The sequence below is a fragment of the Symsagittifera roscoffensis genome, chromosome 6, assembly GCF_963678635.1.
Source record: "Symsagittifera roscoffensis chromosome 6, txSymRosc1.1, whole genome shotgun sequence".
NCBI lineage: Eukaryota > Metazoa > Xenacoelomorpha > Acoela > Convolutidae > Symsagittifera > Symsagittifera roscoffensis.
Genome location: NC_087067.1, coordinates 41,741,904 through 41,758,452, shown reverse-complemented (window position 1 = coordinate 41,758,452; position 16,549 = coordinate 41,741,904). Strand labels below are relative to the sequence as shown.

Below are 16,549 nucleotides of genomic sequence, written 5' to 3'. Positions count from 1 at the left end.
GAATGCGGGTATGGCACGGTACTTCTTCATTTTTCTTTTATACATCCGCCGCATCTAATTGTGTAGATGTATTCTTTTTATTTTTTTTGCTCTCAAGAGTTGGGCTATTCGAATGACAAGAAGACTTCATTAAAACTGAATCTTTGTAATCCTAATTGTGCTTTGTTACTAAAACTTTCTTTATGGACAAATTCGGGCAAATTAGGAAATGATTTGATTAAATTACCGCACTTTCTTTAAATTTAGGTGAAAGACAATTCCTGTCATGAATAGACCGAAAATGTAAAGCGTTTCAAGGAATCAAGGCCGTTCAATCGGTTCAAAAATGTCTAGTTTTTCCGCTCGGTTTTTTTCACGTTTTCGCAGACTGAATTCTGAATATCGAGATTTTCTGGCATTGGGTCCTTCTGGCACAAAAGATTCCTCTCCATCTAGACAGTCCTCTGCGCAAATAGCTATTTTATTATTTTTGCTGTTTTTTTTTAAGTTAAAATATTTCAAGTTCACTTTCATTAAAACAATAAGTTTTTCCAAAGTAATAAAATAATTTTTCAATTTAAGAAATTTTTTTTTCAATTTAAGAAAACTCTCCAAAAAGTCCCTGTTTCTTACTAACTTAAGACACCAACGTCAAGTTTTTCTAAATGAGCCTTCGACAGCAAAGTAAACTAAACTTGAGATTAAGGGAGAGCGGGTAGCGCCCCGAAAAAAAAAATTTGTTCAATGGTCAAAAAATTTCGAAACGTGCTCAAAAACGTTTGTTACTGGTATGTTTTTTTCATAAAGTTTTGACAGCGACTTGTCGAAATATCAATTTGGTTGATAAGAAAAGTCATCAAAGTGTCTGAATTTGTTTCAAAAATACCCTCCCCAACCTCTTAAAAAAATTTGCATCTGCCCTTGATACAAATTTTTTCAGAACATCGTGATGAAATGGGAGAACAAATAAAAAAAACATAAATTTTTCAAAAAGTTTTCAAGCAAATACCCATTTTCAACTCAATCAGTATCGGTTGGTGCAATGAACATGCGAGCGTTAGACACTAAAAAACTACATAAATAACTGATTATTGGTCCCAATCCAAACAAGACTGCTCGTATCAGGGCAAAGCCCTGAATGTCCCGACTGCCTTCTAAGGTCTATGGAGCAGCATACATGAAAAAATTAAATGTAATAAAATAAAATTCAAGTTTTCTCTGAAAACATCCTCCCACACGCCATATTAAGTACAAAATGATAATTTTTCCTCCTATTAACAATTCAATTATGACATATAAGATTGCTTGAATCAATTTGGAATGATTTCTAATACGGATTAAATCTCGCTTACGCGCTAATAGTGCGAAATATATCGGCCGTTAATTGTACCAAATTGTCCAAAATGGAAATTTTTAAGCCCCCATAACCTTACAAAAATTGATCACAGGTGAAATATCTTTTCAAATTTAAGCCCAAGACAACAATACCTTTTGAATAATATTAAAAAATTCTGTCAAAAATGGCTAGTTAAAAAGTCAAAGTTTGTCTGAAGAAAAAAAAACTCATCACAAATATTCCGTTACTTTTGTATTGCAAGTCGGAACAATAAGACAAAGTAGCAAGCTTTAAATCCTTGAATTTAGACAAAAAATGCAAGTGAGCGCGAATTTCCAGTCGAAAACTTATAACCTAACTCCAAAATATTTATAAAAAATTTTGGAATAATTGACGTTATCAGAAAATCAAGCGATTTAGTTTGTCTATTAAAAACAGTTTGATTAGACCAATTATCCAATTTTAGCTCAAAAAAGAGACGTTTCTGAAAACGCGCACGGTGAAGGGGCTCAAGACATTTTCAAGTTGTGTAGGTTTAATATTCGTGCACGCCATAAGTAATGCAGAAATTGTTGTGTAAAATTGTTGTACAACAATTTTGGAGTTGATTTCTCAAAAAAGTAGAAATCATAATCCGCTATCAAAAATTACGAGGGTTTCAAAAGGATTATGATTGTTTATATTGGTTTTCAATATAACCAATTAGCTGCTTTAAGGTTGCAGCAAAACAAGTTGGGATAAATGACAATATATTAGACAACATTTTTCCAATGAAACCGTTTTTATTCATAACACTCTGGTGCGGGCATGCAGTGACGTGTACATTAAAGTATCTGTGTGGATAGTACAATTTGTTTGACATGTTGGCTTGACGTTAATGGAGTTGCATAAAAACAGTTGAAAAATCAATTGTTTTTTTTAAGACGTGCTTTGCGGAAACAAATTGATAGCAAACTGTTTTCTTGTGACCGAGTGACAAGCCTTCAAGTGCGAAAATACGTCGATCACAAAAATAACGACAATTACTCGAGTCAATCAACTTAAAGTTAAAACTTAAGCGCTGGTAATATCTAAATATGTTAAGCCGACGTTAATTTTTTATGAGAGAGATTCATCCCTTTCGCCGTAGAAGTCCCAAATAGAGAAAACGGGTGACACTTGGATCCTCTAACCGCGGCTGAAGCTCGATTTGAACCCACTGCCTCTGTGTTACAGGCCGCGCGTTGTACCCACTCGTCCCCCTCTGCTCGAATGACAACGTTATACCGTAGCACACGGAGCATCTTCCAAATTTTCATGCGATGGAAAGCTTGGGCGAAGAGTCTTTTTTTGCAGTATCGGAACGTACACTTGATGCAAGTGTTATAATGGAGCGGACAAACAATCTTTTCCATAATAACTAAATTCAACTACTTATATATTTAACTTTCACTCAACTAGTGGGTTTCACAAAGTCGTCTACACATCTATTGCACTCATGAGCTCGAAGTACTGGCAGCAAAAAAAAAACATTTTAATAAAGGGAAACTTAGAATTCAGACTTGGGAAACCATTGTTTTCCGATGTAGATGTACTCGATTTTGGTAGCACTTAACTTAATGTCTCTTCTGTTACAACATATTGATTATTTCGGGGGAGTTGAAAAAAATCTCAGCAGGAAAAATGTTTCCATTGAAAGAGTTTGCCAACTTTTGAAAACATTGCGGGCAAAAATCTAAAATATGCAATGAATTTTGATTTGAAAAGTTTTCTTAATTTTTTTCCCGCGTAATTTTCAAAAAAAGCAAATTTTTAATGAACTTTTTGGAAAAATTGTTGTTGAAGTCGTTTGTTGCCAGATTTTTTAAAAAGAACATTAGCTATAAATTGATGAGCTAACACAGAAACGTTATTTATAGTTTTTCTTTCCGTGTAACACTCATCATTACCACAACCCAAGAACTATTTGCAGTGTGGCAATGAACAAGAACTACCTGATCATTGTCGGTGAAAGCGTTCTCACATAACCCACAAACAGCAGCATGATTCCGTTTTTAGTCCGTGACACCGATGAAAGTATAGTTTTTCTTTTTATACATTTTTAGTAGGGCTAGCAAGTCAAGGGAGCTTTTTAGTTTCTCCATAATAATGGGGTCCAATTTGAGCTCAAAATGTGTAGCATCTTTTCCCCAATTGTTGACTACTGGTGAAGCGTAGCCACACCGTTAATAGGTATAATTGTTGCGAGCTCAAATTTATTAACAATTTTGCCAAAACTAATTTTAATTTTGTTTTCGTCTAAAAATCTAAAAATCATCTGACTTGCCGTGCATCCGAAAGCAAAACTTTGATGCTGGGACTTTTGTTATTTTTATGTTTGAGCTGATGTCTTAAAATGTTGCAAAAATTGTAGTTCAACCATCAATCTGACCAAATAAAAGTGCTAACAATCAAAAACAGTCAAATGGCACATAAGTGTAAATGAAGTCGGCCAAACAAAAAATTTTCAACTTCAAATTTTCTGATTGTACATACTTTAGCTGCGTATTTGCTCGACTCATAGATTCATGAAGATAACAATTTTGGTTCCAATTTAATTCGAGTAGAGGCGGTCAAACCACGTTGTCATACCAAATTTGACCACCTATCCAATTAGCACCAAAATTGTTCGGTTCAAAACAAAAAGTAATCATTTTGTTGAGTTTGTTGTAGAAACTTGTGGTACTTTAATTATTAAATAGATTCAAATATCCAAAATTTTGCTTAAATGCTAAAACATATGGCCCAAAAAGGCGCTGATTTTATTGATTGGAGGGACGGGTGCGTCCCTTTTTTGATTATTATCGTGCTCGTCCATCTTTCACTCAATACTACTACCCCTCAAGTTCAGGTGGCAAGAACTACGATCCCGAAGAAAACGCCTGTCGCTTCTGGTTTTACAGCTCCTCGGATTCAACGGCTATTTTGCAACCATCGATTAAAGATTATACCTTTGATTACGACACTCTGACGTATGCTGTCTGGTGGAACCAGCAAACCTTCAAAAATAACCAAGTTGATCTCTTCTTTGACGATAAAATTACCAAGAAGCTGTTTGGGGAAGACACCCTTTACCCAAACCTGGCAGACAATCTCTTCATCAGAAATCTGTCTCAACCAACTGACTTAGAACTCGTAAATACTCGTCTCGGGGGAAACTTTAGGGCCGACTCTGGCTTTGTTGTCACCTACTACAAAGTTCCCACCGATTATGTAGCTTTTCAGCAGTACAACAGCTTACAGTTCATTTTGGCGTGCCAAGATGGAAACTCAGACTCGGAACGACAGTGCTTCGCAGTTGTCGAGTACAATGAGAGGTCTGTGTGGAGCTATTTGTATTTTCAACTCAAAAACAGTAAGTAATTTTTTTTCTGCAACCTACAGTTTTTGACAAATTTTCTCCCGTTTAAAACAATTTGAACTCCCTGATTTTCATTTGACTACCATATTTTGGTCATTTCTCCCATACCATCTGAACAATTGATACCCTTAGATATCCACGTACTTTTTTTAAAAACTTTTGACTTGTTTAAAGAATGATGTATTTTGCCATATTTGTGCCTGGTTAACTATAAGAGATGATCAAACATTCTAAAGTTTTGCTCGAACGCGCAAAATCTATCGTGAAATGATCGCAAGACTTAATTAACCGAATTCAATATTATAAGATTTTGGTCCAAATGCCAAAATTTAATTCTGCTCTGATTGTAAAAACTAGATGGTAATTGCTTTGAGCCATTTTGTCATACCATTCAAGCTTTTTAAATTTCTTTTATTTGTTACCCGATTTCAAACAAGTTTTCTATCGGAAATTTTCAGACGTAATGAAACTTTTGATCAAATGTGAAAAAATAATAGTTCTGCTCTGCGATTGTAAAAAAAACAGATTGCTAGGTGCTTTTTTTATAACTTTGCTTACTATTTGCGTTTTTAAAGCGTTTTGTTTAATGGCTATCTTCAATAATATTTGTCTATCAGAACTTTTCTAACATAAAATATTTTTTGCTCTAAAGTGAAAAAAATAATTCTGCTCTGCAATTATTAAAAAACAGATTTGTTAGTTTCTTTTGTCATGTTTTCATACCATTCCAGCTATTAAAGCCTTATGTTTGTTGACAGTTTTCAGTAATATTTTTCTATCAGAGAGTTTTTAATATGAAAAAAGAATTCTGCTCTGCGATTGTAAAAAAAACAGACTTGTTGTTTGTCATTTGCTACATCAATTAATATTATTTTAAAAACCTTTTGTTTATTGGCCATCTTCAATAAAATTTTTAGAACAGATATTTTCAAACCTAATAATAATTTTACTGATTTGTGAAAGAAAAATTGATCTTCGATTGTAAAAATCAGTGTTGCAAGTTGCTTTTTGCCGGTTTGTTGAGCCAATCGAGGTTCTCAAAGCGTTTTGTTTGTTATTCATCTTCGATAAAAAAAAATTTTTTGGAAAATTTTAAAGGTGAGGAATTCTTTTTTCAAATGTGAAATGTTAATTCTGTTCTGCGATTGATAAAACCAAACTTGCTTGTTTTTTTTTTTTCATTTTGTCATACCATTCGAGTTGTTCAAAGCGAGTTTCTCTTTTTCAGCTCCAATAATGATTTTTTAATCAGAGATGCTAAAAAACCGTTAAGTTTTTGCTCATAACACAATATTTATTTTGTATGATTGTAAGACTTAATTAACTGAGAGGTTCAAAAGATTCACCAGTTTTTCTCAAATAAAAAAAAATATTGTTTCCAAGTATCATACTATTTGAGTTGTTCAAAGCACGTTTTGTAAACAAGTTAAATAGTTGTTTGCTATCGAAAAATTACATCAAAGACAATGTTTAACTATTTTGGGCTCCAGTTGGTAACAAAATTTCTTTGACAACTAAAGTTTGTAATAAAACTAAAACAGTTTCAATCAACAGATACTAAAGGCAGTGCAATAATCTGCTTTAAATACACTCATTGAGACGCCCCATTTGGTGAAACTTGTACTGGATTGGATACGGCTCTCTCTGTCTCTTTTTACCACAAAATTGGAACCCTACGATTGTTGAAATGGAATCGACGAACAAATGCTTAAACACTAAAAGATTCAATCATTCACTAGATTTTTTTATCGCTGGATTATATAACGAAAAATATTTAATCAGACTTAATTTTGTGTGACCAACATTTGTCACTAGACTCAATTGACCAATTTGTCACTGAGCTATACAAATTGTAACGAATGTTAAGACGCGTCTGTGGAATCCAGATGCGAGCGAGCACTGTTCAGTGCTCTACTTAAAAATAGAGTTTGGCGTCTTAATTATTCAAACACAGTTTTTTTCTCATTTTCTTAAAACAGTTTGTGATGAGGAAGTCTTTTAAATGTTATTGAAGAACAGACCCAAAAAATTTTAGCAGAAAATTCACATTTTTCAAAGGTAACGGGCGTGTTTCGAAAAAATGTTTAACTTTCATTTGCTAAAAAATACAGGTTTTCTCTGCAAATTATTTATTCTAACTAATCATGATTCAACTAAAAGCCTCATATACAGCTTTTAAATTCTTTAATTTATAAAATTTTTAAAAACGATCAAATTTGAAAATTCTTGTCAAACATAAAGTTTTGAGACTTTCCTTATATTGTTTTCGTAAGACATCTATATTCAGTTTGTTTCAAATGCGTTGTGAAAACAAGACGGTTAAACCTTTGGTAACTCTAGAGTGGAGTGATTCAAGGTCTTTGTCACTTGTGTTCCGTAACATTTTTTGTATTTATGGAATTGCATGAAAAGTGAATGATTCGCTTTTTTCCATATATAAAAATTATATGACTAGTATTTTTAGTCCAACCGGTTTTGTTTTCTATGAGGTGTCGACTCACAGGTTTCCATTTGAAACGTATCTGAAAAAACGCATATCAAAAAAACCTATGCAAAAATAAAAAAAATACTTGCGTACTTACTTTAGAAAATAACATAAACTGCACATTGATTTGAGTGTATAGATCAGCTGTTTTCTCCTCCAAAATAAGCTTTCGGTATTATTCTTTTTTATATTCAGTGAAGTTTTTTGGATTATTCATAATCCAAATATTGACTGAGAAGAGTTCACTGTGATTGACTACAAGATCATCAAAAATTACCATCATAACCTGGAACTTAAAATTGTGCAAATAGAACACCAAAAGTTTTCCATTGGGAGTGTCTTAACAAAAAAGCTTACAATAATTTTTTCAGGCGGCGGTGGAACAGATAGAATCGCTGGACCTTTCAATAATTTCCGGCACTCAGACTACATAGACAAAAGCAGCAATGTAGGAGAACCTGGTGTTTGGATTTTCGAATTGAAGCAGGATTTGTCTGAACCCGCAATCCGTGGACCTCCCAAGGAAATCGCTACTTTCTGTGGTAACGGGGGAGAGGCTATACCCTCCGTCATCCCCATGTACACGGGTCCAGGAAAGGAGCTTCGAATTACACCCTGCTTGGAAGTTCTTTTTCCAATGGACATTTCTCTGCGACTTGTCGGAAAATCGTTTGAGAAAACGATCGAAGCCACAGTTGAAGATGATGATGTTCGCAACATCAAAGCCGAAATTCCCGAACTCTGGGGCGTGAACGAGCCAGTGTCGGTTCATGTCATTTCGAATGGAGACGACATCAAGACGCCGGTTGAGCTTTACTTCTCAGGGGAACCGTTCGAAAACCAGCTCCATATAACGGAAGTTGCTCTGGAGGAGAATGTTTTGCGTGTTGCATGGCCTCATTTGGCCTTGACTGTTGATACGGACCTCGAAATAAGAGAATACAGCTTCAGTAAGATTTGATCCGATTTATTTAAGCTGTCTGACCAATCCCTCCTTCCCCACCCCAGAAAACTCACTTCAAACAGCCATTCACTTTGGCATTTGACCAAAAACCAGGGCCTTTGTTAATGATAAATGCTCGTACTTAGAATTCCAACCATCTAGTAAAACTAACTTCAATACAGCTAGGGGAGTCAGTACTTTAAGTCACACTTGGGTCTTTTTTTTTGCTTTTTTCTCCTTAGCCAATTGAACATGGTTATTCTTCTGATTAATTTACGAAATGGGAAAAGAAATTATGACATCCCAGGTCGAGATCCCAGACTCATGACCAGACTCATGTCCAGGGTCGCGAAAGTCTGGACATACCAAATTTTTCTCGCGAAAATCTGTGCTCAGACTTTCGCGACAAAATTTTGGTATATCCAGACTTTCGCGACCCTGGACATGAGTCTGGCCATGAGTCTGGGACCTCGACCTGGGATGTCATAATTTCTTTGCCATGTCCTGACTTTCGCGACCAAATTTTGGTATGTCCTCACTTTCGCGACCCACGGCGCGACTTATGTCCAGACTTTTCAAACCTTATGTCCAGTCTTTCCAGACTCAAACTCTCAGCGCGACTATGCAATTTGGGTCTGAATCCGGATGCGGCGCGACCCTTGGCGCGACTCATGTCCAGACTTTCGAGACCTTATGTCCAGACTTTCGAGACTCAAACTCTCGGCGCGACCATGCAATTTTAGTCTGAATCCGGATGCGGCGCGACCCGTGGAGCGACCATGGCGGATACGGCGCGACTTTCGCGACAAAGGCGGAGACGGTGCGACTTTTCAAACAAAGGTGGAGACGGCGCGACTTTCCAGACAAATGCGGAGACTCGAACAGAGCTGGAATCTTCCTGCGTATGTTCAAATCCGTCTCCGCCTTGGTCGTGAGGAACTGATTCTTGGTTGCGCCGTCTCCGCATTGTTCTCGAAAGACGCGCCGTCTCCGCCTTGGTCTGGAAAGTCTTGCCGTCTCCGCCTTGGTCGCGAGGAATTGATTCTTGATCGCACCTTCTCCTCCATGGTCTGGAAAATCGCGCCATCCCCGCCTTGGTATGGAAAGTCGCGCCGCTTCCACCACGGTCGCGAAGAATTGTTTCTTGGTCGCGCCGTCTCCGCCTCGGTCTGGAAAAACGCGCCGTCTCCGCCTTGGTATGGAAAGTCGCGCCATCTCCACCATGGTCTGGAAAGTCGCGCCTTCTCCACTCTGAACGTGAAAGTCGCTCAGCTTGGTCGCGAAATGCACGGAAAATGGTAGAGAAAGTCTTGACATACCAAAATTTGGTAACAAAAATCGAATTGGTCTGGAAAGTTGCGCCGTCTCCGCCTTGGTCGTAAGGAATTGGGCCTTGGTCGCGCCGTCTCCGCCTTGGTCGTAAGGAATTGGTTCTTGGTCGCGCCTCGGTCTAGAAAGTCGCGGAGTCTGCACCTCGGTCGGGAAAATCTTGAAGGTGCAATTTTTGGTCGCCCTGACCAGGCCGGTCGCGCCGTATCCACCTTGGTCGTGAAAGTCGCGCCGTCTCCATCCGGTCTGGAACGTGTTGAAAATGCTGAGCTTGGTAGCGCCGGTCGCGCCGTTACCTGAGCCGCAGGGTCGCGCCGTATCCGCCTTGGTCGCAAAAGTCGCGCTAGAGTTTTTTGGTCGCTAAAGTCTGTAAATGGCAAATCTTGGTCGCGAGAGTCTGGACATACCAAATATGAAGCGCGATGTTTTGGTCGCGCCATCTCTACTTCGGTCGCGAAGTTCGCGACGGATTATCATGATCGCGAAAGTCTGGAAATGCCAAGTTTTGATCTGGAAAGTCTGGACATGCCACAAATTTGTCGCGAAAGTCTGTACATGAGTCCGGGATATAGTCTGTTTTTTTTTCTCAGCCGATTTTGGCAGCCTCAAAAACTGCTCCTCGAGGCGGGATCAAGGGAGATATTATGTTAAAGTTCTTTCAACTATGGCTTGAATACCATTAGTACACGTCTCAGTGTTGAGAAAAACTGGTCTGATTTTTATTGTTTTCTAGAGTGATGATTTTTTCAGCTTTTTCACACTCAACTGTCAATCTATATCTTCTAACAAAAATTTAGTCAATAATCAAAAGGTTATTATAACTTGTTTATCAATGAGGCTTACTCTTTCTTGCAAAAAACTGACAACCCCAAAAACATGAAATATATTTTCAGTATTTTCTCGCCTCTATATTTTGTATGAAAAACTCGTCTTCTCTAAGAGTGTCTCATGGGCACGGGGTATAAACATTTGATATGTTGAACAGCCAAAAAACCAAAACGTGTTACAAATTTCCAAATCACAGTTTTATTAGGGCACTATTCGACACTTTGTTAGGGCGCATTCGACACTGTTTAATGAAATTGCACATTCAAAAATTATATTCAAGGTCCGATTTTTACAGTCATTTCCACCTGGCTTTTTTTCGAGCTAATAGAGACCAACGTAGACGCGCCTATGTGTTGCAAGCTGGTCAAGAGAAGCTAAAATTTTTTATAAAAATAAGAGCCGGGTTTCGCCGCGAAGTTGCGAAACACGTGTAGCGCGCTCATCTGCATCCTTAAATCGCGAATAGCCTAAATTGCGATCGGATTAATGAATTATGTCTTATATTTGAAAGTTTAACATCATTTCATTGCGTAACCAATAACTGAGTTCGGATGATTAACATATCGGGTGCTTGCTCTCGACCGATTGTAATTAAAACCCAACAAAACAGTGTTTCACGAAAGAGAAAAAAAATCCTTTTGTCGAATTAACAACTTGGCAGCTGGTAAACCAATTCCAAACTAAAGAAGAAGAGAGATAGCCGCTTCCTGTGCAGCTAGCACAGAAAGATTCGACAACAATTGTAAAACTTATTGTTGAGAGACATAACTTAGCCTGGAAAAAAAATTCTGGCCACATTGAGTGTTGCAATTCATGACAAATTCACAATTGAAAAAACTTCCAGAAAAACTCAAAAAAATGCTGATAAATTTCCTTTCCAGAACAAGTTTTTGCGCTAAAAAACTGAACAAAAAAAAACTGCCTATGAAATTTATATACAGCTTATTATATGCTTTACGTTCTCTACTTCATCGTTTTACTCGCTCACATTTAAACTGAAATGCTAAAAATTGAGCTGGTTTTTGTTGACACTGAGGGCTGTTAGGGCTTTTTGTGTCTTGTCACCCAAACTATTATGTGATTGTTGTTTGTATCTGATTTTGTGTGAAAAAACTATGAAAATTTAAAAAAAAACCTACTGAAAGACAAACTTTTTTTTGCCAATTTTCGCCCTTTGCAACAAGAAACTACTACCACCGGACTGGAAACATTCTCGATTGCATAATATAAACTAAGAGAGTCACTGCCTGCTCAAAGTTTAAAAATAAAACAAGAACGCTTCTTATCAATGTAAAATTTTGAGTGTTCGAAATAAATTTCAAAGTCTATCAGGGTTAAACCGTGAGTTCCACTGCCCTTTAAAATGTCCCAATGATTTGATGTTTAATAAAATTACCAGAGTGAAAACTGTTGAAATTACGTTAAATATTGAAAGTTTTTTCTACTCGTGGTTATTCTTTTGATCAGCAAGCGTTATTAAAACGGAATATTCAGGTTCATATTCAGACTTTTTTCAGGTTGATTGGTTGAAAATAAAAATCACGTGAATCTCTTGATAGCTTGATTTATAATAAATCAAAACTCTTGGATTCTCCGGCGAACTTGGCCTAGAGTCAGCGACTACGTTAAAATATCTAAATTCGGATCCGGTCAGTACCTCATGTTTTTTCAAGCCTAGTTTTGTTCCCTTTTTCGTTTATTACTCGCTTGAAAGCTTCATTCATCCTACAGTGTTTCAGCATATGTTTTATTAACTTAGTGACCTAAGTTTGCATCGTTTGATAAGAAATCCAATTTTTAGATCGCTGATTGTATTGCTGGATGTTGTCCCCAAAATGAGCATACGTTGAGACAAAATTTCGAAATTTTTGGAGTTTTGGTTCTACCTTTTTCTTTTTTTTTCGACTTTCTGGCTTTTAATTTTTTTGTCTGCTAATTGCTGTTAATGGAATGGAGATTGACTCGCCGCGGGCAACATAAAGATATCTATGGCTCAAAAATAATTCTATAAAAAGTAAGCTGCCAACCTTCAATCACAGAAAGTGGTCTGTATAAAAAATTCTACCGCTTTCTCTGAAATAAATACTACGCCGCTTTCTCTGAAAGTCGGACCAACAAGACTGTCCGTATCAATAAAAAACTTTCCGTGAGTTCCAACTAAGCTTTAATTGTATTAGAAAAAGTGTTTTGGGCATTTTTTATCAGGTGAATTATCTTTGTAAATGTGTTTTTAGACCATCAATTTTTTTCGTAAAGATAAAATCAATTTCTTTTGGATTTGTAAAATCAGGCTTTTTTTCGGTTAGATAAAATCAATTTGGCTCGGAATTATAAATTCAACTTCATTTGGATTGATAATATCAATTTTATTTGGATATGCAAATCAATATCATTCGGATAGATAAAGTAGGTTTCGTTCGGATTTATAAAATCAATTTTGTTCGGTTTACCTGAATCATTTTCTTTCGGATTGAAGAAACCAATTCCATTCGGATTTGTAAAATCAAATTTATTCGGGTTTTTGAAATCAATGTCATTTAGAAAAATACAAACAATTTCAATCTAGAAAAACATGCACCAATAATAGTTATTCCGCCCCTTCAATTGGTTTTAGGTGCAACTACGGGCTACGAATACCTGTCAGATCGGACTGTGACTCTACAACCTGTGAACACATCCTACATTTACACCTACGGAGCTGCAAACGACGCTGTTCTTTTTCTGCTGAAAACAGAAAATGGTAAAACATCGGTTTCTGCAAAAATTTGGCATTGTATAACAATTGACAAATTGAAGTGATTCAGTCAGGAAAAAAGTGGAATCTCTGAATCAGTGTTTCACTGAACAATTAAAAGTGTTGGTGTTGTTTTTTTCTCCATTTTTCCGCACTTATGAGTTAGGAGAAACCAATATCCCAATTTAGCTTTTCTGTCACCAGATTGTGGCATTTCCCATGGTTGCTTCCCAAATGAGCCCGATTAAAGAGCATATCCGGATGAGCCCGATTCTGCGTACATAGTTTATTCTGATAAATTCTGCAAAATAAGCCCTTGAACTACAGTTCCTTCGCAATGTCTCCGTCTGAAATTTTTGAACATGGATTTTGTAGGAGTGGGCTTTGATCAGAACTACATTATTAACAGGGGCGGATCTAGGATTTTCTCGAGGGGGGGGGGGGTTCGGATTTTCAAAAATTTTTCGAAAATTTCGACGACCTTTTTTTTAGGTCGGCCAAATTGATTTTCGCAGCTCTCCTAAAGCACTAAAAAGACGCTGTTTAGGTAGTAAAATGTTCTGCGCCGCAGGCAAGTTTTTGAAAAAACAGGTCAATAAATCCGTTTTTGCGCACTTTTTGGAAAACTTTCACAAAAAATATCGCGTTTTTTTGGCGCGCGCTCCCCCTCAAAGTTAGTATATATTGGCATCGAAGGCGCCTTTAGAAAAATTTAAGGGTCCGTCACCAAAAATGGATTTCTTAAAAAGTACCAAAGGGGGGACCCTTTGGGTCGGCATGGGGTCGAATCCCTGAAGGAAAGGGCGTCCGCCCCCCCACCCCGCCCTCCTCCTAAATCCGCCACCCCCCCCCCCCCGCCCTCCCCCTAAATCCGCCCCTGATTATTAATCTTTTTGTTTTAGAACAAACAAGTTTTGAATTAGGTCAATTGACTGAAAACCTTATCTTCATAGCGGCTTTTTTTTCTCAAAAGTTTGACTGTTGCGCTGAATTTTTTTGTCAAAACAAATTTCATCATGTTTTAGTAGAGTTTGATAAATGAATTTTGTCATATAGAAAGATTGACAACTAAATTGTTTGAATTTTTTTCAAAGCTCCCCCTCGCTCGAAAAATTCTTAGACCACCTCTTATTGTAGGCACTTATTATCACCTAGTAACGAAAAAACACCAAGTGAATTGTGTGGACTGGATAAGTAAGGAGCTGGAAAAAAATAAGACGAGATGCGCGGCAAAGATGTCGAGTGAAGTTCCTTGTCCTTCGAACTCTGTCGCGGGGGAGGGTGGAAAATCTGACGCCTCATGGGCCCATGACGAGGTTACCAATGGCCCTAACTTGTGGTCTTATGACCCTTGTTGCAACCAGGACGAGAGCAGCGGATCCCCAGCAAACGAGCTCTGCAATGCGACCCAGTGCGAGTTCAACGAGGGAGCCAGCTTTTGCATTCGATCTGCTCTAATGTCATGTACAGAGTTTGGAGATGGTAGAGTTGATTATGTCTCGAACCAGTGCTGCTACGACTCTGAGGGATCTTTGATTGAGGATGTCAAGTCTGGCGCAGGACGAATGAGCTATCAGAGCGCTTCTCCTGAAAATTTACATCAATTGTATATCGACGAGCTGGAACCGTATCAGCAATGTTGCCCTGATGACCTGCGGTGTGGAATTTTCCGGGATCAAAGACCGACTGTGATGGGTTCATACATGGGAAGCCTGACAGTATCTGCCAAGTTTGGAGGACACTTCATTACAGCTGACGGATCTGAGTATTCGTTCGTTGGCCTGGGAGTCTACACTCTGTTGAAAACATACGACAACAATCCAACGGAAGTTCAGATTAGCACTCGTCCCCACGGTACAGGATCTGTAATTTCGGGATTTGCTATCAGCCGAGGAGAAACTTTGGTCGAGTTTTACAGGGAGACGCAAGGAGAATATCCTTACAACATTGTTTCAATTAACAAACGAGATGTTTCAATTCCTCTCAACGGAATCGGTTATGGAAAAGCAACGGGAATCGAACGTCACGGTGTGCGCTTCCAAATGCTGGGAAACTCGGATACCAACTTCAGAGTTACGATTCTGGACTGTGGTCTCATTTTACACGTGGATATATTGGGACCCTATGTCAACATTTTTTTAACTATTCCACACGAGTTCAGGGGGATTATGAAGGGATTGTTTGGACATTTTGATGGAGAATCCTTCAATGACTTTGAACCTAGAGGTTAGCAACTCCTTAAATCTTGACTTTTATATTAAAATAATTTTTGGTTGTAGCTATTATTCTAGCAAACCTTTAGGGTCAATTAAATCAAACTGAAATAACAAAGAAATTTTTCAAAGTGATTTTATTCAATGCTAAGATTTTGACTCTATATTTTTCGGCCAATAACTCAGTCCCGGTGTTTTGACCAAATCGACTCATACTTGCTAAATTTTGCCCAATTCGAACAAAAAAGGTCTTTGATTGCGTTCTTGAGTTAAACAAGCTATGTTTCAATCCCTCGATCGAAAGAAAACGTCTTCGACTGAGCTCAACAAGCAAAACTATGTTTGATTCAAAGCAAAAATCCGTTCGACTGCGTTCGTCTCAACCAGGCTGTGTTTCGACCTTTTTTTGAGTCCGTATGATTTTTAAATTTCACAAACTGAAAAAATTTTTTGTTTTGTTGTTGATTAAAACTCAAATACAGGGGCGGATTTAGGGAGGGGGGAGGGGAGGCGGACGCCTTTTCCCTCAGGAATTCGACCCCCCGCCGACTCAAAGGGTCCCCCCTATGAACTATTTTCAGATATCTATTTTTGGCTGTCGGACCCTAAAATTTTTCTAAAAGCGCCTTTGGCGCCAAAAAATAATTTTGAGGGGGAGTGCGCGCCAAAAAAAAACGTAATTTTTTGGTCAAAATTTTCCAAAAAACTCCTTTTTGGCCTGTTTTTCAAAATTTGGTCAAAATAGGGTCTTTATAGTGATTTGGTAGCGCTCAGAAAATTGAAATTGTCTTGGTCGACCTAAAAAAAAGGTCAACAAAATTTTCGATTTTTTTTGTTGAAAATCCGCCCCCCTCTCGAGAAAGTCCTAGATCCATCCCTGCTCAAATAACTTCATTAACAGGGGCAGACGCTTAGTGGATCCTGGGATCCCGTTGTCTGTCCTCTCCAAGTCTCATATCAGATTATGATACTCAGATTGTATCTTTAATAAATTTTGGAGAATTTCTTTCTTTCTTTGGTTTAAGTTCTGAAACTATGTACAAAAGTCATCTTAGAGTCTTCAGATTTCCTAACTTGAATATCTCAAAATTCAAAAATTAATTTTTCACACAAACTATAAATTTTAAAATACTTGCTGCTAATGCTTCTGGGGTTTTGTTAATGCTTCTGAAGTAGTTTTTCCGAGTAGCTGTCTGACTTTTTGTTGAGTAGCCCTCTTGAGTTCGTTTTTATTTTGACTATCTATCAAGTTTCTTTCAGTTAAACTATGTTTTAATTTTGTGTTGGACTACGTTTTGACACACGGGTTGACTATGTTTGCAG

General features: G+C 37.5%; 3 protein-coding genes across 3 annotated transcripts in view; 2 read left to right on the top strand and 1 right to left on the bottom strand.

Annotated features, from left to right (window-relative positions):
* The window catches only part of LOC134847564 (uncharacterized), a 318,779-nt gene that overhangs the window by 248,073 nt on the left and 54,157 nt on the right, over positions 1–16,549 (top strand). The gene's annotated exons all lie outside the window — the stretch shown is intronic.
* LOC134847567 (casein kinase I-like) overlaps positions 1–16,549 on the bottom strand; it is a 584,249-nt gene that overhangs the window by 544,642 nt on the left and 23,058 nt on the right. The window lies entirely within an intron of this gene.
* The window catches only part of LOC134848749 (uncharacterized), a 28,876-nt gene continuing 15,600 nt past the window's right edge, over positions 3,274–16,549 (top strand). Inside the window, exons 1-5 of the mRNA XM_063866262.1 lie at positions 3,274–3,297; positions 4,109–4,688; positions 7,551–8,129; positions 12,894–13,019; positions 14,151–15,239. Coding sequence (XP_063722332.1) covers positions 3,274–3,297; positions 4,109–4,688; positions 7,551–8,129; positions 12,894–13,019; positions 14,151–15,239 — 2,398 coding nt within the window. The remainder of the gene's footprint in view (positions 3,298–4,108; positions 4,689–7,550; positions 8,130–12,893; positions 13,020–14,150; positions 15,240–16,549) is intronic.